The 21,990-nt window shown below is 57.5% G+C and overlaps 11 protein-coding genes across 11 annotated transcripts; 5 read left to right on the top strand and 6 right to left on the bottom strand.

Annotated features, from left to right (window-relative positions):
- Positions 1-51: 51 nt before the first annotated feature.
- Positions 52-1,828, top strand: FA10DRAFT_225557 (putative TFB2-TFIIH subunit; the record flags this gene model as incomplete). Its single annotated transcript, XM_025518647.1, has 6 exons — positions 52-297; positions 343-503; positions 564-1,123; positions 1,175-1,368; positions 1,434-1,684; positions 1,756-1,828. The coding sequence occupies 6 exons, from the start codon at positions 52-54 to the stop codon at positions 1,826-1,828; spliced, it is 1,485 nt and encodes a 494-aa protein (XP_025380086.1).
- A 99-nt stretch (positions 1,829-1,927) lies between these two features.
- Positions 1,928-3,708, bottom strand: FA10DRAFT_263627 (hypothetical protein). Its single transcript, XM_025520297.1, has 6 exons — positions 3,557-3,708; positions 3,250-3,490; positions 2,520-3,188; positions 2,411-2,455; positions 2,177-2,354; positions 1,928-2,112 (listed from the first exon to the last, which is right to left on the bottom strand). Exons 1-6 carry the CDS (start codon positions 3,612-3,614, stop codon positions 2,002-2,004), a joined length of 1,302 nt encoding a protein of 433 aa, XP_025380085.1. The 5' UTR covers positions 3,615-3,708; the 3' UTR covers positions 1,928-2,001.
- A 213-nt stretch (positions 3,709-3,921) lies between these two features.
- On the bottom strand, positions 3,922-4,812 carry FA10DRAFT_263626 (putative MET14-ATP adenosine-5`-phosphosulfate 3`-phosphotransferase). Its single transcript, XM_025520296.1, has one exon. It carries the CDS (start codon positions 4,765-4,767, stop codon positions 4,153-4,155), a length of 615 nt encoding a protein of 204 aa, XP_025380084.1. The 5' UTR covers positions 4,768-4,812; the 3' UTR covers positions 3,922-4,152.
- Positions 4,813-4,951: 139 nt separating this feature from the next.
- On the top strand, positions 4,952-5,433 carry FA10DRAFT_225668 (hypothetical protein; the record flags this gene model as incomplete). Its single annotated transcript, XM_025518652.1, has 2 exons — positions 4,952-5,206; positions 5,275-5,433. 2 exons carry the CDS (start codon positions 4,952-4,954, stop codon positions 5,431-5,433), a joined length of 414 nt encoding a protein of 137 aa, XP_025380083.1.
- Positions 5,434-5,696: 263 nt separating this feature from the next.
- On the bottom strand, positions 5,697-8,615 carry FA10DRAFT_246899 (DNA repair helicase). The gene is made up of 4 exons (XM_025519432.1): positions 8,390-8,615; positions 8,220-8,322; positions 7,345-8,162; positions 5,697-7,288 (listed from the first exon to the last, which is right to left on the bottom strand). Exons 1-4 carry the CDS (start codon positions 8,570-8,572, stop codon positions 5,744-5,746), a joined length of 2,649 nt encoding a protein of 882 aa, XP_025380082.1. The 5' UTR covers positions 8,573-8,615; the 3' UTR covers positions 5,697-5,743.
- Positions 8,616-8,918: 303 nt separating this feature from the next.
- FA10DRAFT_257294 (kinase-like protein) lies at positions 8,919-12,122 on the top strand (the record flags this gene model as incomplete). The annotated part of the gene is made up of 7 exons (XM_025519848.1): positions 8,919-9,236; positions 9,299-9,523; positions 9,584-9,801; positions 9,856-9,945; positions 9,992-10,170; positions 10,232-10,574; positions 10,634-12,122. The coding sequence occupies 7 exons, from the start codon at positions 8,919-8,921 to the stop codon at positions 12,120-12,122; spliced, it is 2,862 nt and encodes a 953-aa protein (XP_025380081.1).
- Positions 12,123-12,298: 176 nt separating this feature from the next.
- On the bottom strand, positions 12,299-13,316 carry FA10DRAFT_298337 (protein transporter). Its single transcript, XM_025524582.1, has 4 exons — positions 13,278-13,316; positions 13,118-13,208; positions 12,865-13,049; positions 12,299-12,803 (listed from the first exon to the last, which is right to left on the bottom strand). The coding sequence occupies exons 1-4, from the start codon at positions 13,278-13,280 to the stop codon at positions 12,567-12,569; spliced, it is 516 nt and encodes a 171-aa protein (XP_025380080.1). The 5' UTR covers positions 13,281-13,316; the 3' UTR covers positions 12,299-12,566.
- Positions 13,317-13,469: 153 nt separating this feature from the next.
- FA10DRAFT_263622 (hypothetical protein) lies at positions 13,470-14,997 on the top strand. Its single transcript, XM_025520295.1, has 3 exons — positions 13,470-13,918; positions 13,998-14,810; positions 14,873-14,997. Exons 1-3 carry the CDS (start codon positions 13,490-13,492, stop codon positions 14,984-14,986), a joined length of 1,356 nt encoding a protein of 451 aa, XP_025380079.1. The 5' UTR covers positions 13,470-13,489; the 3' UTR covers positions 14,987-14,997.
- Position 14,998: 1 nt separating this feature from the next.
- Positions 14,999-16,086, bottom strand: FA10DRAFT_263621 (hypothetical protein). The gene has a single exon (XM_025520294.1). It carries the CDS (start codon positions 15,974-15,976, stop codon positions 15,029-15,031), a length of 948 nt encoding a protein of 315 aa, XP_025380078.1. The 5' UTR covers positions 15,977-16,086; the 3' UTR covers positions 14,999-15,028.
- A 150-nt stretch (positions 16,087-16,236) lies between these two features.
- FA10DRAFT_273680 (putative HEM12-uroporphyrinogen decarboxylase) lies at positions 16,237-17,896 on the top strand. The gene is made up of 2 exons (XM_025523179.1): positions 16,237-16,474; positions 16,550-17,896. Exons 1-2 carry the CDS (start codon positions 16,303-16,305, stop codon positions 17,608-17,610), a joined length of 1,233 nt encoding a protein of 410 aa, XP_025380077.1. The 5' UTR covers positions 16,237-16,302; the 3' UTR covers positions 17,611-17,896.
- Positions 17,764-21,414, bottom strand: FA10DRAFT_224756 (cora-domain-containing protein; the record flags this gene model as incomplete). The annotated part of the gene is made up of 8 exons (XM_025518624.1): positions 17,764-17,908; positions 17,973-18,072; positions 18,141-18,927; positions 19,015-19,184; positions 19,272-20,049; positions 20,113-20,554; positions 20,699-20,943; positions 21,211-21,414. 8 exons carry the CDS (start codon positions 21,412-21,414, stop codon positions 17,764-17,766), a joined length of 2,871 nt encoding a protein of 956 aa, XP_025380076.1.
- Between the last annotated feature and the right edge of the window lie 576 nt (positions 21,415-21,990).

Genomic DNA, 21,990 nt, shown 5'->3' with positions numbered 1-21,990 from the left:
TATCTCATCTCAGCTTTGGCCTTTGCTTCGCTTGACATTGGTCCAGGGGACATGGCCGATGCAGCAGACGATGACTTGGCACCCGTTGTTCGCCCAAGGGAGCAGCAGGGAGGGCTGCCAACGATCCTGACGCATCTCCTCACCCTGCAAGCCCGCGCCCGCCGAGAGCTGTACTCGCATCCGTCCAATGCCCTTTCCATCTTCCGGCTTCTTCCTCCCCTCGCCAGGCACCTCATCCTTGTCCTTCTCTTTCTCCCGAATGGGCCCAATGGCCTGCCTCAACTACCTTCGGATGACGTCGCTGCTCTGCTCACCAGGGGTGCCGATGCCGCAGCGGTCAAGGATGAGGGAGCAGGGACGAGCAGCAAAAAGTCCAAGAGCCAGAGGGCACTGGACGAAGCGAAGGAGTTGTTGTCGGATCTGGGTATCATCGTCGAGGCGAAGCAAGTTGTCAGCTTGAATGGGATATGGACCGACTCACTTAAGAGGGCCTTGACCGGAGGGTGGGTTTTGGTTCTGTCTCCTCATCTTTTTTCGTCTTTGCTAACTCTCCGGCTATGCAGCGGCGACCATCGGTCTTTTGGCGTACCGAGCCAGCCTGGCGAGTCGCAAAGAATACCCATTAGCCGTCTTGACCAGTATGCGCTTCGATCGTGGGAGTCTATCTTGCTATACATGGTCGCTTCGATTGACGCGCGCACCCCTTCAAAAGAAGTCCTGCTGCTCCTTCGTCAAGCCGGTCTCATGCAGCCGGAAGCCCCGCGGAGCGAGAATCTCTACACAATGGGCATCACCTCGGACGGCTTCCAGTTTCTCCTCAACGACGTACCCACGCAGCTTTGGACCCTGCTCGAGACGTACCTCCGTTTTCTATCGTCTGAACGCAATTCGACAAGCGATGTTGTGGAACACCTCACTTTCCTCTTCACTCTCTCCTCGGCCACCCTCGGCCAGGACTACGAGATCTCGGCCTTGGCGCCATCACAGAGGGGCATGCTCGAATTTTTCCGTGACATGGGCCTCGTCTATATGAAGAATGAGCGCAGCAGAAGCTTCTACCCGACGCGCCTCATCACGACACTCACCAGCTTCGGTGCAACGCCCTTGATTGGCGGCGGCGGCGGTAGTGGCGGTGGCAAGGACGGTACTCAGGACGAAGCAGGTGCAGGCGGAGGTACAGAGGAAGAGAGGGGTTTCGTGATTCTCGAGACGAACTACAAGGTGTATGCATACACAAGCAACAAGTTGCGCATCGACGTCCTCAACCTCTTTGTGCATATCAAGTCTCGCTTTCCGAATCTTGTGACGGGCGTCATTACAAGGGACAGCGTCAAGGAGGCTTTGAGCAATGGTATAGGTGCCGAGCAGGTAGGTCTTGACAGGCAGACCTGTCCTTCATATGACCAACCAGCTGAGCGAGACGCTCCCGACAGATCATCATGTACCTCACCCACCACGCTCATCCGCAGATGTTTAAAAACGACCCTCTGCTTCCCGTCACCGTCACTGACCAGATCCGGCTGTGGGAGCGCGAAAAGCGGCGAATCAGAGCGGAGGAGGGATTCCTGCACGAGGAATTTGGCAGCGGTGCGGACTTCGAGCTGGTTCGCACGTACGCCGACAACATGCGCGTGCTCCTCTGGTCCGATTCGGCCAAGAGGAGGATGTTTATTTCAAAGCAGGGGTGGGTAAACAACGTCGTCGCTTCCAGCAGCGTGACAAGAGAATGAAGAGCGCTAACTGGCTTACCGATAGGAATGACACCGTCAAGGAATTCATTAGGCGGAGACTCATCGACAGGGCAGGACAGAGTATGCCCCTTCATTGAGTCATCCGCCATGTATTATCATCATCACTAACACCACAATCACATCCTCATGTACTGTACTAGTAGAAAATATCAGACGCAAGGCTTCGGAACGAAAAGCAGAGTCTGCAACGACGCTTTTACACAGAATGCTCGATGTTAATAAAGTTACAGGAGATTAGAAGAACAAAGCGTCAAGGACGCTCCACGACGAGGGATGCAGGGATCTGTTTGATGTCCTGGCCATCATCTTCGAATTCGAGATGGTAGGGAGCATTGAGGATTTCGTTTGCCCTTCTCAGCATCTGTGGAGGCACTTTCAGCCACTTGTGAAGCGACTCGATAAGTTCGGGCAAGCAGAGAACTGACCTTGTTGGTGATCTTGCCGCTAAGACCAGGCCCGCCTCCCTTCACTACTGCCTGGTAGAAACAGGATGTGTCGGGGTAGAGGCCCATGACCTGGGTTCCGATCTTGTAATCCTCCGACGGCAATGTCTGGAGCGATTCAGGCAGGGGAACAATGGCTTTGAGCGTCGTTTTGTAGGTTCTAATGAAGTTGGTGTCAATTCGCTGTCAACAGCAGGAGAATGCGTAGGTACGCACGGTGCATTGTCGTCCTTGGCGTCTTCGGCGTCTTTGACAACGTACCTGAAAGGATGGCGACTCGGTCAGAGAGGACCAGCAGGCTGGAATAAGAATGTAGGCTACTCACCGGTTGCGGTCGTTATTGATGCAATCTGTAATGACGGCCAAAATCCATGTCTCGCCATCGTCATCAGCTCCACCTGCTGACGGGTCGACGGACTCGCCCCCTGTACTGGCCGCTCCGGGTCCGGCCTTGGACTTTGGAGGTTGGCGAAAGGCAACTCTCCTCCCGACCTTGAGGGGCAGTTGGCCACCGAGGACTTCGCGGCGAGCCCGGGCCGGGTCCACATAGCCGCTGGTAGTGGAGGCACTAGGCGTGCTCTGTTGACCTGCTGCTGCGTTTGCGGCGGAGCCAGAAGCCGACGAAGAGGCCGAGGCAGCCGCGGCGGCAGCGGTGGCAGTTGCGGCCCCATCGACATCGGCTTTGAGTGTCCCCCTTCTCTGCGGCGTGACACTTGCCGATGAACCGGTCGACTTGCTCGCTTTCCGCTTCTTTTGCTCGGGGGCAGGGCCACCGATCGCTTGGTTTACTGAGGCCTCTTCGCGCAAAGAAAGCGGCGAGAGCCCTCGTTCCTTTGACAATGATGATACTTGCGTCGTCGGCGAGGTCGACGCAGAAGCCATGCTGTCGGCTTTTCTTTTTTTCCTCTGCTGTTTCGGTGTCGAATCGGCCACGCCCACATCATCACGAACAGCCATGAGCAATTCGACCTGCTCAACTGCATAGTCGATCTCCCTGTTTAGATGAGTGAGCCACAGTAGCTGTTGTTGGCGTTCTACAATATAAGCCCACTCACCTCTGTTCTTCTTCCATGGATTTCTTCAGCTGTTGGCAAGTCGAGAGCAGCTCGTCCCTGATCTCGTCGCTAGGTCCGCCGTTACCACTTCCATTGCTCATCTCGCTCGCGCCATCGTCTGAGTGACTGGAAGCCCACCTGGCCTTGTGCGACTCGTATGCTGACCAAGCGGCAGCATGGGCCGATCGAAGCTCCTGAAACGTCTTGATGTGACCCTTTGCATTTTGCCAAAGGTGCAGCTCTGCAAGGCGTCTCACGTCAGGTTGCTGTAGACATGCTGGCTGCAGCTTACTATAGAGGCTCTCACCGTCTGATGTCGTAGAAGTCAGAGGAACAGCTCGATCTTTGCGTGATCGAGACGTCATTGCTCGACGGAAAGGTGTTGGTCGGTCCCGAGCACGGGTTACTTGGTTTGACGACCGCGTAGCGCACAAAGGGGAGGGAGCGACCTTTAAGACGCGCACGGTGCATTTTCTACCGTCGAGAAGCTACAGTGCATTTTCTAAATACACAACAGAGTTGAAATGACGAGAAATTTGGATCCGAAGAACCTCTTGCAACTCTTTCTTGCGTGTTACTACAGCAGCTGTGAGTCCCGGATCTCTCACACCACATGAACTGCCTCAAGGTCTTGGTGGCAGCAAGCAGGCAGGCAAATGACTCGTGCGAGATAGGAAAGAAAAGAGAAAGAATCCACGCGCACCATTGCTCGTCGCAGCGCCATGCCTTCTTCTCGATTGAGGACGACACCTTGCTGCTGCTGCTGCTCTCCTCTCAGCCTCACCCCATAGCAATAGCAACAAGGACGGTCTTTTAGGCCAAGACCCTTTCAAGGATACTATTCCCCTTGCAATGCATCCTACTTCATGTTACAACCTCCTCCTCAGCTCCCACACTAGCATCTTAGTTGACCTTGAGGTAGCCCTTCTCGAGGAGGTACTGGGTGATGATCTTGACGCTGTCCTCAACCGACGTCTTGTCGGCGTCAATGTGGATTTCTGGCTTGGGCGGCGCCTCGTAGGGGGCCGAGATGCCAGTGAACTCCTTGATTTCGCCCGCCCGTGCCTTTTTGTACAGGCCCTTTGGGTCCCGCTTCTCGCACTCCTCGACGCTGGCATCAACAAAGACTTCGATAAAGGGCAGCGGTGGCTTGTGCTCATCGTGGAGCTTGCGCGCCACGTCGCGGTCCGCTGCATAGGGCGAGATAAACGAGGTAATGGTGAGGGACGACGAGGCGGAAAAGAGCGTGGACACCTCGGCGATTCGCCGAATGTTTTCCTCGCGGTCCTTGGGGCTGAAGCCGAGATCTTTGTTGAGCCCAAAGCGGATGTTGTCGCCGTCGAGGCGGAAGGCCGACTTGTGCTGGTGCAGCAGGTGCTGTTCCAGCGCCGTCGCAATTGTTGACTTGCCCGACGCCGACAGGCCCGTCAGCCAGATGGTCGCGCCCTGCTGCCCGAGCAGGGAGCAGCGCTCCTCGTACGAGACGATGCCCTCGTGAAAGGTAATGTTAGTTGCCATTATTCCGTCGTCGTCGCTGTTGTCGTTCGTTCAGAAGTCCGAGTCGGAGAATTGACGAGGATGAATCTTCTTCCTGTTTGCCCTTCGTTTACGTAAGCACCGCCTCCACCCAATCTTCACGCTTGACCGTCCTCAAGTCAGCCTCACGCCCCTCTCTACGCAGCCGCAGAATCAATATCCCAACATGCCGCCGCCCGCATCGACGAGCGCCCGCGCAAAGCAGCTCATAGCCGATGCTCAGGACCTCTTCAGCGCGATGCCGTCGCACAAAATCTTTGACCGCTCCTGGTCGCCGCACGCCATCTTCGAGGATCCCATTTGCTACGCGACGGGTGCTCGACAGTACAAGGCCCAGTGGTGGGGCATGCCGGCGGCGTTCAGCAAGTCGGAGCTGCTCGCCTGGCACGTCGTCAAGGACGAGCCCAACGAGGTTCAATATGTAAGCGAGACCTTCCAGATAGATGTCCTCCCCTCACTTCAAGACTGACCAGACGCGCAATGCTACAGGTTCAGAGGCAGAGGTATCATGTCAAGGGCATCGGCACCCAAAAGGAGATGCTCTCGACTGTCGTCATGAAGCTCGACAGCCAGGGCAAGATCATTCACTTCGAGGACCGCTGGAACCACCAACCCATGCCCAGCTCATTATTTTACGTGAGTCTGTGAAGCCCTTCTCCTTCCGCGCAGAGGCAGAGCGTAGAGGCTCATGACGATTTGATCTCCTGCAGCCGCTTCGTCGGCTGAATGCGGTAAGTCGCAACAGATCAATTTAGAGCAGGGTGGACCATAAGACTGACACCTTCTTCCTTGACTCAGCTCGTCATGCCCTACATTATCTCTGTCCCGTCGGAAGGCGAAGGGTCCACGGGAAAGGGCAAGAAAGATCTATAGGGGCAAGGCTTCGGCGCGTCCAGAGCGATTCTGCGATTCTCTAAAATTAATGATAGAAATACAATGCTAAGCTCTCCTCGAACAATCATAACACAATGCCCTTCTTCCCTCTGAAGAATTGGCTCAGAGCTGCAATGGACGGTCCGAAAGCGGGGAAAGATCGAGTGCCTTCCTGGATCCAAGCTGGGAGTTTTGCCCGGATGTCTGGCCGGTCATAACGACGGTCGAGCAGGATGAGGGCAGCAAAATCGCCTCGATGTCGGATCGCTCGGCCGATGGACTGATTTACGGCCTTCATGCATAGGTTGACGTAGAGCTCCTGCCCTGCGTCTGGCTGCCTGGCAGCTTGCGGCACTGCTCCTGCTAGCTTCCTCACGTAGCTCATTCGCTCGGCCAGCTCTGGGCTTTGGGCGTTGGCAAAGGGCATGCCGACCATGACGACTGCCCTCGCCAGTCTGTCTGAGAAGTTGATGCCTTCCGAAAGCTTCGCACCCACGACGGCAAACAGCATCGCTCCACCGGCGTTCGAGTCAATCGCCCGTGTGTAGTCTCTCAAGACGCCATCAACTTCGGTCGTACTCCTTGGCTCGTAGAAAAGCGATTTCTTGCCTTCGAGCCTCTTGAGCGCAGCCGTCTCCTTCCATCGGGCCAGAACAGTGTCGAGAAAGGCGTACGAAGGCAAGAACACAACGAGGCCGTGCGGCACAATGTTGGCGTAGTTGACCAAGCAATTTGCCAAGTCATCGAGCAGCTTGGTATCTGCCCTCGATTCAAACCTAAACTCGAAAGGAGTTCCTTTGGGTCCACAGTGGACCACGGCCCCTAGCAGATTCTCACGAGGTATGATGTGACCACATGAGAAGCTTGCGAAGCGCTCGAGAGGTAGCGTAGGGACTAGCTGCGTTTTGAAGTCGCTCAAGGGCGCCATAGTTCCTCCAGCCAGGATGACGGCCTTGGCCTGGTCGACAATGTCCATGAATGCCTCTGCTGGATTGAGGAGCTGGTACTTTAATGTAACTAGCGGTGGATCGCCGCGGACTGAGCACAGGACCCGACCATCGTCCTTCTTGTTGGCTAGCGAGAGTATGAAAGTCTCGACGGAGTGCATGGCCGAGACGGCGCTTTGGCCTGCGCTCTTCTCCCTCGTTCCATTCGATGCAGCTTCTCTCATCTCCCGCTTCTCGGCGTAGCCAGCGACCTTGCGAGCGATTTGAGAGTCGCGTAGCCAGTACTCCAGTTCCACGAGGTTGATCTGGTCCAGTGTACCGCCCATCTTGCCGACAACTGCAGCGGCCGTAAAGATTTCTTCAATTGCAGACCGTCTCACGGAAGAAGCTTTGGTGCAAAGAGCCTTGCAAAAGGTAGCGAGGCCCTCAAGGATCTTTTGAAGGCGCCGGAGATTCATCTCGTTGCTTCCGCGGAGCTTCGATGAGAATCGTCGGAGGTATTCCTCAATCTGCTTGCGAGCTCGATCGATGTGATCCGAGGTGATGGCAATCGAGTGAATAGAAAGGATGGTGTCAATGAGATTGTGTGCTTCATCGATGATGACGACGCTTCCGGCAACCTCGGCGTTGAGCGAGGACCTTGCATGTTGGTTCAAGAGGAGATTGTAAGGCAGAGTGACGAGCTGCAGAACTGAGGGTGAGTTGTTGGAAATCTGGCACTAAGAAATTATCGGCTTACCTGGGCTTGCCGCGCGCTTGTTCGAGCGCCGAAATAAGGGCATGTGTGCATCTCCTTGCCCAGCTCAACGAGCTCTTCGATGTCCTGAACTTCGGCGAGTGCACGATCCCGGTAGTCGAGCATCAGAGCATGGCCGGTCTCGTCACTGGGAGGCAGAAATTCGCAGCGATTACTCTTTGAGCCAGCCTTGGCCTTCATGAGCTCCTGACAGCGCTCATTCATTGCCTCTGCACCCGCCCTCTGGCCGAGAGCCTGCACCTTTTCATTGATGCACATCTGCTTGCGGCTGCCCAGGCTGACGCTTCGCACCTGTGCACCTTCCTCCTCATCATCGACGCTGATGTGTCGGCCGAATTCGGTTTTCTTGAGCTCGGCAACAAACTGGCTCAGCTGACTATGAGTTCTGCTGGCGTAGAAGATCTTTGGCGTCGTTTCGGGCTCCTCGTCTTCGTCTTCGTCCTCCTTTGCGACATGTCTTGGGCGAGCATAGTAGGGCTTCACGGCGTTCGTGCCTCCACCCGATCGAGCCTCCATCTGGGCCATGAGGGCGCGCACTTCTGGCGATAGAAAGGCAGCATCGTCGTCTTTTGCGGGCTGCCCAGAGGTAGAATCATCCTCGACAAGGAATGCATCATCTGACTCGCTCCCGCTTTCGCCTCTTGCGAGGCGCTTTCGGGGTGCAGCGGCCTTTTTCACCCTTGCTCGGTCCTTTGCCATACGTTGGCGTGCCTTTCGAATGCGGTCATTGAGCTCCTCCTCTTGCCTCGCGAGCTCCTGACGGCGTCTCTCAATGTCATGTTCGACAACCCAGTCAGGCTCTTGTCCCAAACGTCAACTACGCCCTCGTGACATCTGAACAATTACAGTGCGCTCACCTGTTTCCGAGCCTTTGGTGGGTGCTAGTGCTCCTTTAGAGGCTCGCTCGGTGTTGAGTTGAAGCCACGTAAAGGCAGCGCAGATCAAGCTCAATGACTTGCCCTGCTCTTATCGCCATCAGCACACAACCCTGCACGGAGATGACGCGGACACGCAGGGCAGAACTCACCGTACCAGTCGGGCTCTCAAAAATTCCGACTTTGCCGTCCTCAATCGCCCGAAAGATGGCCTGCATGAGATCGAGCTGGATCTTGTACGCCCGGGGAAAGGGGAAGTGAAACTGTCTCGAGACTGTCTCCTCGTCGTCCGACAGGCCCTGACCCGGCGTCTCGAGGACGAGCGTCTGGTCCATAGCGGTCCATGGCCAGCTAGCTACTGGGAATCCTTGAGCAGGATTAGGCCTTGGCCGAGGTGTTGGTTTCGAGTGAGTCTTCTTTTGGCCTTTGATGCACACGTGATCAAACGCGTCCCAAAGTCTCGCGTGCTTTGTTGAAGGCCCATGGCCCGACGGAGGAGAGGACTGGATATTGAAATTCAAAGCCGTCGTTGCTGCCATTGCTGCTGCTGCTGCTTGCTCTAACCATCTTACCACTGCCACTCACGCTTCTTTCGTCTACGACAACGCCCAGGAACTCACCCACCCCATCTTTCTCAAGGCCTGTTCCATCGAGCCCAACACACATCGGATCGACCTGCCGATGACGACCGCGGCTGGCTTTGGCCGATACGACCCGCTGCCCCCCATCAATGCTGGCCCTTCGTTGCGCACCTACCGCCCCACCAGGCAGCCGAGCACCAAAGCTATGAGCAGCTCCTCGCCCGAGAGGGCTCCGCCGCTCAAGCCAAGCGCCACCATTCAGAAGCCGCCTGCTGCTGCAACTGCAGCCGCCGCCGCTTCGACATCGCCACGAAAGAAGCAGGTCAAGAAGAAGGGCGCCCACCTGCCAGAGGTGCCGAACGTCATTGCTGATGTCGAGAATGGCGTCGAACACTTGCGAGGACGGCTGCTTGGCCAGGTAAGTGGGGTGTTCCTAACGTATGCAGGTTCCAAAGAGAGCGCTAATGATGGACACAACAGGGAGGGTTCGCGAGAGTATACGAGGTCAGGGGCCCAGATGGCCGTGCACTGGCTTTCAAGGCGATCCTCAAGGACACTCTGGTCAACCACAAGAAGAGCAGATCCAAGGTTCTGGCCGAGATCTTGATCCATCGCTCGATGGACCACCGCAACATCATCAAGTTCATGGATCTGTTCCAGGACGAGACCAACATCTACTACAAGCTCGAGCTGTGCGCTAATGGGGTGAGTCTCTTGCTTGTGGGCCTTGCTTTAATGCTCGCTGACATCTCGATGCATCCACAGAGCCTCAATGACATGATCAAGGCACGAGGGCGCTGCTTGGAGGAGGAGACTCGATTCTATATGATCCAGATCTTGGCTGCATGCCAGTATATGCACAACAACCATGTTATCCACCGCGACCTCAAGCTGGGCAACATCCTTCTCGATGCAAATATGCATATCAAGATTGGTGATTTTGGTCTGGCCGCGCTTCTCAAGGACCCAGAGGAACGAAAGAGGTGGGTTGCTGTGGCATTTCTTTCTAGCCATTTTCGTCTGACGTTTCCATTCAGGACTGTCTGCGGGACACCGAATTACATTGCTCCAGAGATCCTCTACCAGGATCGCCACGGCGAAGGTCACAGCTTCGAGGTCGATGTCTGGTCCGTTGGTGTGATTTTGTGAGTCGCCCTTCTCTTCCCTGCGCAGGCTTCATCTGACTCGCTCTTCCATGTTCAGATACACGCTCTTGATTGGACGACCACCGTTCCAGACGGACAGTGTGCAAGGAATCTACGACAAGATCAAGCAGAACCAGTACACCGTCCCCGACGACGTGGACCCACTGGCTGCTGATCTCATCCGGAGCATCTTGACCCGCGATCCTGGTGGGTCACCCTACAGCCTGTCATCATATTCTTCTCCTTTTTTGACACTTCCACCTTGCAGCCGATCGACCATCGCTTATTGAAATCATGAACCACCCTTGGTTCACCAGCGGCCCTATCCCCCTTCACATTCCCTCTACCGCCGCACGCTTCCCTCCTCACCTCGGCTTGGTATATAATGAAGAAGAAACGCTCAAGAACATGGCCACACTCAAGGCCATGACGGGCTGGCGAGACGATGCAGATGACGAGGTGGAAGAAGAAGAGATGTCCGACGAAGAGAGGAGACGGACGGCGCGGGAGAAGCGCAAGGCTCAAGAAAAAGCAGAAGACGACCAGGAGAGGATGGACATCGAATTCGAGCGTGCTATCCAGCCAGGCAGCTCTTTGGCCGCCTTCCTGAAGTGCGTAATTCCCTTGCTATTGCTCCCCCCAGATATAGCTGACCTCGCTTGCGACACAGTCTGGGTCGACAATCACTCGTCAAGATCCCGCAAGGGAGCGCTCCCCTCCGGGCAAAGCATGCCACCGGTCTCGCTCGACAGCTCAGCGCACTGTCCATCAGCCGACAGCAAAGTGGGGCAATGTCAGCTTCGACAGGTGCCAAGGGCGGCGAAGTCGGTGCGGCCCCCGGCCACGGCGACAAGGAGAATGCGGGCGCGGGCTATGCGGCCGACTCGAGGCGGATGCCGCCGCCAAATGCGTCTCTTCGTTCTCGCAATGACGCCATGGGTGCCGATGAGCGTCGAATGCTCGGCCAGAAGGCGAGACTTGTTGCCGGCATGGCCGATAATGCGCCCTCGGAGCGCCGTACCGCTCCAGCACCTCCTCGACAATCCTTGAGCGATGCCCCGTCTGCAAAGGCTGCTCCTCGAACTTCGAGCATGGAGCTAGCGGTCCAGCGCATCACCGATGCTATGCAGTGCTTTGATAACAAGGTCGACTACATTCCCATGGATGCCGAGGGTAACGCCATCGACATCTTCACCACCAATCAGCCTGACAAGCACAATAAGGTCCGACAGAAGTCCGTCGGACCTAAACGCTTTGTCGTTTGCTGGCTCGACGAGATGGACCGCTACGGACTCGGCTTCGCCCTCAGTGATGGATCGGTGGGCACCTACTTCCGAGACGACTCGGCCATGTCCGTCAACGCCGCCCGGACACACTTTGACCACATCTCACGCGCCAAGGCGCGCAGCAAATTGGCCACTGCCGACCAAGCAACGGGAAGTCTCCAAAAGCGAGAGAACTTTGCAATCCCGCACGGCTCCGATGATCAGGAGACGCAGGAGGCAGCGCGCAAATGCATGACCAACGAGATCGTTCGCAAATTCAAGATCCTCAGCTACTTTGAAGACAAAATCATGACGCGGCTCGCTGGCGTCGAATCGCCGCTTATGGAGCTCGATGAGGATATCACGGCTGGCATGGCGTTTGTGTGGAAATGGTACCGGTGCATGCAGGCTATCGTCTTCCGGCTCAGCAGCGGAGTGGTGCAGTTCAACTTTTATGACCACTCCAAGCTCCTCATCTCGCAGGATGGCCTGGTTCTCTCGGTCATCGAGGCCCGGGAAAAGGAAGGAGGAACGCCCGTCATGTGGACGTGGACCGTGGCCGAATTCTTTTCCATTGCGGACAAGGGGCGCTCGCGGCGGGAGCACGAAGCATTGAAGCAAGCAAACAAGGAGGGCGTGGCCATGCCTGAGTCGCTCCCCTTGACCACGCACGAGGAGCGCGCCCTCGTCCGACTCATGGTGCCCAAGGTCCGCTATGCCCTTGAAACGCTCTCAAAGATCCTGACCAACAATCAGTCGCGCTCGACGACGCGGCAAAGCCAAATTAGCACGCGCTCCTCGACCGAGATACTCTCGACAAAGAGCGGCAGCACAACGAGCCTCCCTCGAACTGGAAGCGGCCAGAGCCTGGCGAGCACCGCCAGCAATCGTTAACGGTGTCTCAACTCACTTAATTTGCTCTCCCTTCCCCTCAGACAATCCCACCCACCATCACGCACGCATAACAGTACTAGCTTTCACTCGAGCATGCCCCTTCTCGTCTCTCTTGTCCATACTCTCGACCTCGTTCATTCTCATAATCAATCATGACTTTCTCATTCGCTGCAAGTGCATCGTAGAGCAAATGCGGTCCCATGAAGTCGTGCTTGACCTAGGACGGCAGGACGTGAGTTGAGAGATTATGCCTCTCAAGCCCAAGGTGCTGTCTCTTGTGAGATTATATGATATCACACAACAAACGTAGAAGGTCTGACGCATTGATTATCGATCGAACTGAAAAAGTGGTGAAAGTCCTGCTGCAATGAGTGATACAAGTCGTGATTCTTCGGCTCCATGTTCCCCCGCTCTGTCGTCTCTACGTAGCAGAAAGAAGAGACATTAGTGCGGGGCATCCGGACCTTTAGCTTCGCTTGCGCTTCCTGACGGTGGCGGCGGGGGCTGTTGTTGTTGCTCAGCGGTCTGCTGCTGCATTCTCTTTGCTGCTTCCTTCCACTCCGCCTCGATTCTTTCCCTTGCCCTGACGACCTTGGATTGGATGTAGAAGCTGCCCTGTCCTCCACCCTGCTTCCCCTTTGGCGCCGGTGGCGCATTCGTCGCGAACAGGTGTTCGTAGTTCTAAAGCAAAGTGAATCAGCTCCGTTGTCTTAAGAGTCAACTTTAGCTTACAGCAACGCACCTTCAGCAGCACCTCCTTCTCTGCTCCGACATCCGTTGTCGCCTTTTGCTTTCCAAGATTGAGAATTAGCCGCGCTTCGTCCAGTGTCATTCGATGCGTCCGGGTCAGCATGTCTGTCGCGCTGTTTCCTGTTGTGGCACTTCCGGCCGCCGCTGCTCCCGCTTCTACCCTCCCAGCTCTGGCATCTGTCAGAACAAGACGGTTAGCAAGCAGTTACTTCTCGCTCGCATGGTGAGAACATGGTGGTACCCACTTCGGACAGCCTGCCGGCCCGCCTCCATGAAGGCCTTCCCGACGATCTGTGACCCCAGGAAGAAGACCTGCGCCAGTAATCTTGGAACGGACTTTAGGAAGGCAAAAGTACTCAAACTGTCAGTGTATGCCCTTTGATCCATCGCGTCAGCATGACTCACCATGTTTGCTGTTATGTCTGCAGCTTTCGGACGTCGACGTAGCTACCGGGACAGAAAAAGAGGTAGACAGAAGGAGCGGGTGACGGCCCATAAAAAAGAGGGCAAAAAAAATAAAAACTACTTCGGCCGAAAGGACCCGTTCTCCACAAGAAGTAGATTTTAGGAATCCATTCCGCCGACGAGAAAGTTGAGAGACAGAGAACGAGACCGTGATGGTTGCGCCTTCCGAAGACAAAGGAAATGGCTTCCTGTACGAGCCGCCGCCACCGATCAAGACTGGATCAGGCCATCGGATCACACGAGGCCATGACGAGCCGGATCGAAGGAGCAAGACAGGCCGATTCCATGAGCACCTGATCGGTCCTTCTCATCGATCGCTGCACATCCGAAAGACGTTTGACCTGCTCAACATCTGTCTGGCACGAAAGGATGCCATGAGATCATTGAGAGCATTGAGGGTGCTTCTGTATAGCCACGAGTGGCGGCCGGAGGACCTGTGGAGGTATGCACTCGAGGTGGCCACGATGTGGGGGAACAGCGACGAAGCCGCGCAGACGAGAATGACAAGGCAACAAGAGGCCGAGTCGGCACGGAGGAGGCTGGCCTTCCTGAGATCCGTCAGCGCTAGGCGCGGTGGCATTGTGAGAGACAACTGAACCTGTAACAATCCAGTCACACTTCTTTTTGCAAGCTGACGGAGGCCATCTTCTCTTCCACAAGCGACTGGAAGCCTTTCTCGAAATTGTCGCAGAGCTTGTCACCGTCAAGCAGTACGAAGAAGCCTTCCACGAGATTGCCCTCGTCGTCGTCTCATGGCCGTACAGTCTCGAGCCGTTGGTTCATCTGTACGGCGCCCTGCTCTATCTGTTTCTCGCTTGTCGCCAGCTACCCTCTTCGGTCGACGGGCAGAGGCAGGGTCGCCTGACGTTCGTCGGTGTTCCCTCAGAACAGGTCAAGCTTGCTCCGGTGCCAGACAAATTGATCCTGCTGAGAGAGAAGGCCGACGAAGAAGCGGTCAAGATTGTTGCAGATGCTTGCAAGCGATTCGAAGTCGTCGTACGTACTGGAACGGTGCAGAGGCGGCGGATGAGCCGGAGCGGCTCTCGAAGCAGCAGAAGCAGGAGCCGGAGTACGAGTCGAAGCAGGAGCATGAGCAGAAGTAGGAGCAGGAGCAGAAGCAGAAGCCGGAGTCGCAGTGCCATGGCGGGCCACGCTAGCAGCGATGCTCGGCGTGGAAGAAGGGGTGCGATCAAGAGCGTCGAAGGAGTACCGGAAGAATTACTCAATTCAAAAGGTGAAAAGGGCAAACGACAACGGCGGTCTCGAACGAGCGGCAGGAAGGAAGATAGATCCTCCAAGGCAAGGACCGTTGTGGCGTCGAGCGAGAGCGGCAAGAGGAAAAGGGTCAGCAGTCGAGACGCGGAAGACGAGGAGGAGGACAGCTTGGAGGAAGAAGCGGACGAGATGGAAGAGCAGGCAGCTGACGCAAACGACGAGTGGGCGAGGGCTGTTGCTAGTGCCTACCTTGCAGTGGTCAGTGTATAGCCAGGCGGAACAGAGGCGAGACAGATGCTTACGTCGCGTGCCGCCTGCAGCTGCGCGCGCCCCTCGATGCACCGGACCGCATCGAAGACAGCGAGGAGAGCGAGGGAAGCGAAGGGACAGACGACGACAACAACGGTGATCATTATACAGTACATACATTGTAAAGTACAGCTACATCATGTTACATTATCAATACATTCACTCCTTCACGACGGACCAAGAACACCTCCTCGTCCGATGCCGTGTGCCATGATATGATCTCCACGCAGCAATTGAAGTGTACTTTGCTGTTCTTGGTCTAGCTGTCCAGCCTCAGAAGCCTTCTCGACTGCCCTATGCCAGTCCGCGCTGTCTCTGAGTCGATCTGTGTAGCGAGGGAGCGCGTCCGCCAACCGGACGCTCGAAGCTTGGTCCTTGATCGACGGAGAGTCTAGAGATGGTGCCACCAAAGCTTTCTTTCTCCTCCTCCTGCTTCTCTTCGCTTCTGACGACGAGGTAGCCGGAACATCCCTTGGTTCCATCTCTATGTCTGCGTCCTTATCCTGCCCCATTTGTTTGACCTCGTCCTTGTCACATCTCTTGCTCCTTCTCCTTGGGCCGATGCTCTTCTTTAATGCTGATCGGTCGTTGACTTCATTCATTGCCTCGAGCGTTGCCCTCTTCTCCCTACTAGCCCTTCTCCTTGCTCGCTGCGAAATCGGCCTCTTCCTGCTTGTTTCTTGTTGCGCGTTCTTTTCGCCGGCCTCCGCCATGCGCCTCCTCTTCTCGGCCGCCTTTGCTCTCCGCTTCTCTCTCTTCTTCAGTGCCTTCTGTCGTCGACTTTCTTCATCGAATCCCGGTCCAAGGGGAACGATCTGCGTTCTTGTACAGGCGAGACACCTTGTCACCTTGACCCATCCATGCGGGCCGCTTCTCTTGACCCTGACACAGCTTGTCAGGCCCTCCAACACGAGCGGCGCGCGGCACCGCCGACAGATGCTCCGCTTCACCGACGTATCCAGTCTCGTCGTCGCCTTCTTGGACAGTCCAACGAGCTGCCTTGCTCGGCTGATCGCTAGCGAGGGAGGAGCCCCGGCGACGGCAGAGAGGTACGACGCGGATTGGAAGAGGTAGTTGAGCGTCTGCACGGCCTCGTGCTGCGCGATCCGGGGCATCGAAGGTCCATCTTTGTATGAGCCCTTTTCTTTCCCTTTCCCAGAACCCTGCCCATCCTGACTCTGATCTTTATTGTCCTTCTGCTTGCCGCCAGTGGGCGCCATCGTCGTGGGCCAAGTCACAGTCAGAAGGAAGCTGCAGTATTTCAGAATTTGGCTGACTGCACCGATGGAAATTTTCACGTGCCGAAAGTCCAAATTGTGCGCACAGACAAGAGAAGGAGGGCTGCCTGCTAGCTTCTCCTCATCGCCTGATCTTTCTTTGCCTCGTCACTTTCTCTCTCTCTCTCTCCTCGAAATAGGAGGAAGCGACATTTGACGCAAAGATGTCTCGCGCCATCCTGACGCACCTCAATTCCTTTGCCAAGAAGTCGAACCCAGAATGCCGGAGGCCCGAGGAAGGACTTCAGAATGACCTGATTCTGCGCGCAGCCCGTGGCGAGGAGACGGAAAGGGCGCCAGTCTGGGTCATGCGACAGGCCGGTCGATACTTGCCTGGTGAGCATGTCTTCTCCCTATACCAACGGTCTCTGATGGATTGAGAAATGCTGACCATGGTTATGAGAACAATAGAATTCAGACAGCTGCGCGAGAAGCACGAATTCTTCGAGTGCTGCCGGACCCCCGCACTGGCGGCCGAGATCACCATGCAGCCTATCCGTCGGTACGCAGGCCTGCTCGATGCCGCCATCATCTTCAGCGATATCCTCGTCATCCCGCAGGCGATGGGCCTCGTTGTCGAGATGCTGCCCCAGAAGGGGCCCCACTTTCCTGATCCCCTCGTCGAGCCCTCTGATGTAGAGCGACTCCGCAAAAAGGTCGACGTCGAAAAGGAGCTTGGTTATGTCTATGAGGCTATCCGACAGACACGGCGGCTTCTCGACGGCCAGGTGCCCCTGATTGGCTTCTGTGGCGCTCCTTGGACGCTCATGGCGTACATGATCGAGGGCGGTGGCTCGCGCGGCTTTGAAAAGGCCAAGAAGTGGCTCTTCAAGCACCCGGAGCAGTCCAAGGAGCTCCTCGAGCGCATCGCAGACGTCTGCATCGACTTTCTCGTCGGACAGGTCAAGGCCGGCGCCCAGCTGCTCCAGGTCTTTGACTCCTGGGCTGGCGAGCTGTCGCCCTCGGATTTCCGCACCTTTAGCCTGCCCTATCTCCGCCAGATTGCCTCGGGCGTGCGCGATGCCCTGAGCCGGACCTCGACGCCCTGCGTGCCGCTGATCTGCTTTGCAAAGGGCGCACTGGGACACTCGCTCCCCGAGGTCGCCAAGAGCGGTTACGACGTCGTGGCCCTCGACTGGCTCGTCGAGCCCAGCGTCGCACGCCGCGTCGTCGAGCTCGCCAACCCGGGCGGTAACTCGTACAAGGGCCTGGGCGCAAACGAGGCCGGCCACAAGATTGCCCTCCAGGGCAACATGGACCCCTCGATTCTCTATGCGGGCAAGGAGGCCATCGAGCGCGAAGTGGAGAAGATGTGCCGGGCCAGAAAGGGCGGCTTTGGCGGTCAGGGCGCCTGGATCGCCAATCTCGGCCACGGCATCACGCCGGGCGTTGACCCAGAGGACCTCCGCCATTTCCTCAAGTGCATTCACAAGTACAGCCGAGAGGTGGCTGGGCAAAAGGATGAAGAGTAGGCGCCGATTGTGCGCGTGTATGATTTATGCTGTTTTGACTGTTCACTTCCTACAACTGCTATAATCGGACAAAAGCACCGCTACTGTTCTGGCATATATGCACGGAGAGAAAAGAAAGAGAGAGACAGAAGGAGCAAAGGCGCGAAACCAGCCTCAGCGGCTGAGGTATCGAATCGTGGCAAAGTAGCCCATGACGGCGAGGGCGATCATAAAGGCGACGATGCCAAAGAACCACCGTAGGTTCTCGACATCTTGGCCTGGCACGTGGACGTTCATACCCCACAGACCTGTAATGACGCTGCGAAAGGGGGAGGGATCAGCACGGACAATGTGCTAAAAGAAAAGAAGCATAGTGGACGCACTTGAGGGGGACAATGACGGTACCGAGGGCCGTCAGCCTGCTCAGGACGTCGTTGATCTGGTTGTTGGCGTCGGTCATCTCGATTGAGATTTGTGCGAGGTCTGTACGTGGCCAAGTCAGTCAGTCCTCTTCCACCATCTCCCGTCATCAGCTTTTGACGAAAACTCACAATTGGAGTGGGATCGCGACAGAATCTTTTCATAGTGGTTCAAGTTTTGCGTCATGGTGATGAGATGGTCTTGAATGTCCGAGAGGTAAAGGCCAATGTCGCTCTTTGGTGCCACGCTCCAGTTTTCGTTGCACCGCTTGGCGAGACCCTTGACGACATCGGCCTTGTTGCCCATGAGGCGGAGCAGACCCATGACCTTCTTTCGGCACGTTCCGATGCGCCGAAGCATGTCCGACTGCTCGGCCTCTTTGAGAATCAGGACCAACTCGTCGATGGAGTCGACTTCGTACTCGATCGACTGGATCAGGGGCCCGAATGCGTCGGTGATGTCGTCGATGAGGGCGTAGGAGATCCAGTCGGAGGTGACGTTGATGTAGTCCTTGAGCTGCTTGATGCGCCGGCGCACGTTCTGCGGGTGAGGCGTGGCCCTGAAGTGGAACGAGAGGGTGCCTTCACGGAACACGATGATGTACATGTTGAGCGGCTCGAGGTACGTGGGGCTGTACGGGTCCTGGTCAAAGGACCGGAAGCAGACGAGGTAGTAATTTCGGAAGAGCTCAATCTTTTCTCGCGTCTCCTCCATGAGAATGTCCTCAGTCGTCAAGGGGTGGATGCCAAATGCGCGGCTGAGCATCTTCATCTCTGCATCGCTGGGGCAGAGGACGTCGAGCCACCAGGTGTTGCTCTCGGGATCCTGATCCATCCGGATGCCGCCGCCTGGGCCTGCGCGCGCTCGTTCCATGGCTGCAGCGATGCCCGCTTCCCTCGTCGCCTGCGCTGCCTGGGCCTGCGATCCAGCCGGGTTCAAATTGCGCGCGCTTGGGGCACGGCTGCTGCTCTCCAGCCGATTACTGACACGTTGAAGATGAGGCACTGAAGCGAGTTCTGGCGTGTTGGCCCCCGTCGCCGGTGCCGTGCTGCCCTCGAGGCGGCCATTGAGCGCTTGAGACAGCCCACTGGCAGCCGGCCGGGGCTGCTGCTGCTGCTGCTGCGCTTGTGATCGTGACGTATCGCCACCCTCGACGTCGGTCGCTTCTGACTCTCCTTCGGGACCAGCGCCAGGCGCAGCGGCAGCGGCTGCGGCTGCCTCTGTCTCCTGCTCCTCGCGGGTGAGCTCGCCCGGCTGGAGACCCAAGAGTAGCTCCTCAAACGACTGGCCGGGCGCAGGAAGCTCGTAGAGGTGCCTGGCGTGGATCGTGTTCGGGAGCGCGTTGCTGTAGAAGGTGAACCGGTACGCCTTTTCTCCGAGGCCCGATGTGGGCCCAAAAGAGCTTTCCTGACGACCGAGCTTGCGGTTGCCGTAGCGCCGACCGGAAGGCTTGGAGAGGCTCGAGAGGCCAGCGCCCACCGACAGGCTGCGGCCCAAGCGACGGGAGAGATCCTCGTCGTCTGGCGCCGGACCACCGTTCCAGGTGCCATGGTAGGACGGCAGGGTGTTGCCGTCGTGCGATTTGCCATTCTGCCCATCGAGGAGCGGCGTCTTGGTGTCAACGGGAAAGCCATTGGAAGTGGCCTTGGAGCGATGCTTGTCGCGCTCTTGGCCCATCAGGTCGCCTCCGCCAAAGATGCCACCGCCGCTGGTGCCGCCGCCGCCTGCGCCAGCAATTGTGCTTGCGCGCGCGCCGACAGGCGGTGGCCCCTGGCCGGCTCCTTCGAACAAGGCCAGCTTGCGCTGGTACTTACTCCTGGGGTTGGCTGCGCCTTCGTCATTGCCTGAGCCAGGCATGTTGATAAACTTGCGTGGTCGACGAGAGTAGAAGGTGGCATCGTCCGAGTCTGGTGAGATGCCATAGGCAGCACCGCCTCCTTCTCCAGGAGCAGCAGCAGATGCACCACTTCGAGAATCGGCATTGGCTTGCGACCTGCGTCTGGCATCTCGATTCGATCGAATGTCGGTGGCTGCACCCCTCTGGCGCAGCCCCCAGCCACCACCGCCGAGACCAGTGCCAGCCCGGGCAGACTCCTCTTCGACTCGTTTTCGCTCCTCTTCGGCGTACTCTTGCAGCGTGACCAGATCGAAAGTGAAGGGAAAACCCGGCATCATGTCGGCCTGGCGGGGATCGACGTGCTCATGGTGGTGATGATGGTGGAGATGGGCGTGTGCGCCTCCATCATGGTAGGGCGACTGGGGCGCGCCGGGCACCTCTTCTCCTCCAGGCGTTAACATCGGGAAGCAGACGTCGTCCTGGGCCATCGACGGTCGCCTCGACAAGGTCCGAGGCGTCTCTGAAGAGTCGTGGGCGCCCAGCCTCCTTCCCTGGGGCTGCTCCATGGTGAAGGAAGACGAGTGAACGCCTTGGCCAGGCTCGCCCGTCGAACTGACCGTCGGATAGCTGCGCAGATTCGTCTGGTTGGCGGCATCAGCGTCGTCGTCGTCGTCGTCGTTGTCGACATCGATGAGCTGGCCGGTCCGACTGCCGCTCGCAACATCGGTAGCAGTGGCTCTCTGCTGGTGTGAGGCAGCCACACCCGCGCCGCCGTCATCGTCGTCGGCGAGAGCGCTTTCGTCGCCGAGGAATCCCCTCTGGATGCGGCCCACACGTGCCAGGCTGGGCGACACGGCATCGAGGCGATGCTGGGACCTCCGCGGGCCGCCGCCGCCGAGAGAGCTCCTCATGGCGCCTCCGTGGAGGGAGCCAGGGCTGAGGTTGGGCGGCATCATCTGCTGGCTGCGGTGGTCGATGAAGTGCGAGGCACTGTCGAGGGACGTGTTTGAGCCGTTGCGATTGTGGCCCATGTAGAAGCGCGCGGCAGCGGCAGCGGCAGCAGCAGCGGAGGCCGAATGTCCACCATGGCCATGGCCCTGGTGGGCCGAGCGCGACGAGACGAGCGGAGATCGCGGCGAGTAGGAGTGGTGTGCGGCAGGCGACGATGAGGAAGGTGGCTGCTGCTGCTGGTGCTGCTGGTGATGGAAGACGGGCGAACTGGCGAGGTAGTCGCCGGAAAAGCTCGAGGATCCGTGAGCGACTCCTGCTCCTCCCGCTCCTGACCCTACGCCCAAGGAAGACTCCTGGAGCAGGCCGCCGCGGCCTCCACTGGCCTCGATGTGGCCCGGAGTAGCAACGTGGACGGGCGACGCCGGAGTGGCGTAGTAGGGCCGATGCGACGTCGAGTTGGCCCTCGCCCGACTCATCTGCCGAGCAGCGTCCAGGTCCTGCTCCAGCTGGGGGTCGTCGATCTCCGGTGGTGGTGTCGTGGGCGGGTGCGAGGGCGAGCGCGACCGGTTGCTCCGCCGCGAGCTGGCCGGCACGGGAGGAGAGGAAGGTGGAGCCATTCTGATCGTCGCTCGCTGCTGCTGCTGCTGCTGCACCGGCTGCTGGGCCCAGGGCTGCTTTGCTCTGTGGTGACTCTAGTCCCGACGGCGGCGGCCCACCTGAAATCGTTTGTTGTTTAATCCAAAGGGCGATCGGAGCCAATCAAGCACGCATACACACACACTGAGATTGAGAGAGAAGGGGAAAGTGAGTGAGGAAGCCAGCCCGCTGCCCTGTGCAAAGTTTCCCAAAGGGTGGACGGGGACGGACTTGCTCCTCATTGGAGCTCGCGTGGCCCAAAAAGTTCATTAGTCTGAGCGCACCAAGATCGAATGAATGGATTTAGGACGCGTTTCGAATCGCGCGAGAAGCGCGCAGAGAGAAACAGAAAGAGCAACACCGACGACCTCGGCGCCAGTCACCATGGCGGACTCTCCTGTGCGCAGGTCGACGCGGGTGCGACGGCCAACGCTGAGGACCACAGCAGAGGAAGACGGCGAGGAAGAATCCAGGCAGCGAAGAAGCTCGAGAGGGAGTCGAGCGGACGAGGAGGAGGATGAGGCAGCAGAGGATGAGGCAGGGGAAGAGGATGAGGA

Source organism: Acaromyces ingoldii, assembly GCF_003144295.1.
Source record: "Acaromyces ingoldii strain MCA 4198 unplaced genomic scaffold FA10scaffold_1, whole genome shotgun sequence".
NCBI classification, from domain to species: domain Eukaryota; kingdom Fungi; phylum Basidiomycota; class Exobasidiomycetes; order Exobasidiales; family Cryptobasidiaceae; genus Acaromyces; species Acaromyces ingoldii.
The sequence above is the reverse complement of the archived record's forward strand: the minus strand, read 5'-3'. Positions and strand labels throughout refer to the sequence as shown.

Bases quoted from the DNA above. Each gene is read 5' to 3' on its own strand.
- FA10DRAFT_263627 (XM_025520297.1), bottom strand. From the start codon at position 3,614: ATGACGTCTCGATCACGCAAAGATCGAGCTGTTCCTCTGACTTCTACG. The intron at 3,491-3,556 runs GTGAGAGCCTCT...GACGCCTTGCAG, and splicing joins GACTTCTACGACATCAGACG to AGCTGCACCTTTGGCAAAAT. The intron at 2,456-2,519 runs GTGAGTAGCCTA...CCATCCTTTCAG, and splicing joins ATCAATAACGACCGCAACCG to GTACGTTGTCAAAGACGCCG.
- FA10DRAFT_263626 (XM_025520296.1), bottom strand. From the start codon at position 4,767: ATGGCAACTAACATTACCTTTCACGAGGGCATCGTCTCGTACGAGGAG.
- FA10DRAFT_246899 (XM_025519432.1), bottom strand. From the start codon at position 8,572: ATGGACCAGACGCTCGTCCTCGAGACGCCGGGTCAGGGCCTGTCGGAC. The intron at 8,323-8,389 runs GTGAGTTCTGCC...CGATAAGAGCAG, and splicing joins TTGAGAGCCCGACTGGTACG to GGCAAGTCATTGAGCTTGAT. The intron at 7,289-7,344 runs GTAAGCCGATAA...TCAGTTCTGCAG, and splicing joins CAAGCGCGCGGCAAGCCCAG to CTCGTCACTCTGCCTTACAA.
- FA10DRAFT_298337 (XM_025524582.1), bottom strand. The intron at 13,050-13,117 runs GTGGGTACCACC...TTGTTCTGACAG, and splicing joins GGGCCGGCAGGCTGTCCGAA to ATGCCAGAGCTGGGAGGGTA. The intron at 12,804-12,864 runs GTGCGTTGCTGT...ACTTTGCTTTAG, and splicing joins AGAAGGAGGTGCTGCTGAAG to AACTACGAACACCTGTTCGC.
- FA10DRAFT_263622 (XM_025520295.1), top strand. From the start codon at position 13,490: ATGGTTGCGCCTTCCGAAGACAAAGGAAATGGCTTCCTGTACGAGCCG. The intron at 13,919-13,997 runs GTGAGAGACAAC...CTCTTCCACAAG, and splicing joins GCGCTAGGCGCGGTGGCATT to CGACTGGAAGCCTTTCTCGA. The intron at 14,811-14,872 runs GTCAGTGTATAG...TGCCGCCTGCAG, and splicing joins CTAGTGCCTACCTTGCAGTG to CTGCGCGCGCCCCTCGATGC.
- FA10DRAFT_263621 (XM_025520294.1), bottom strand. From the start codon at position 15,976: ATGCCCCGGATCGCGCAGCACGAGGCCGTGCAGACGCTCAACTACCTC.
- FA10DRAFT_273680 (XM_025523179.1), top strand. From the start codon at position 16,303: ATGTCTCGCGCCATCCTGACGCACCTCAATTCCTTTGCCAAGAAGTCG. The intron at 16,475-16,549 runs GTGAGCATGTCT...TGAGAACAATAG, and splicing joins GGCCGGTCGATACTTGCCTG to AATTCAGACAGCTGCGCGAG.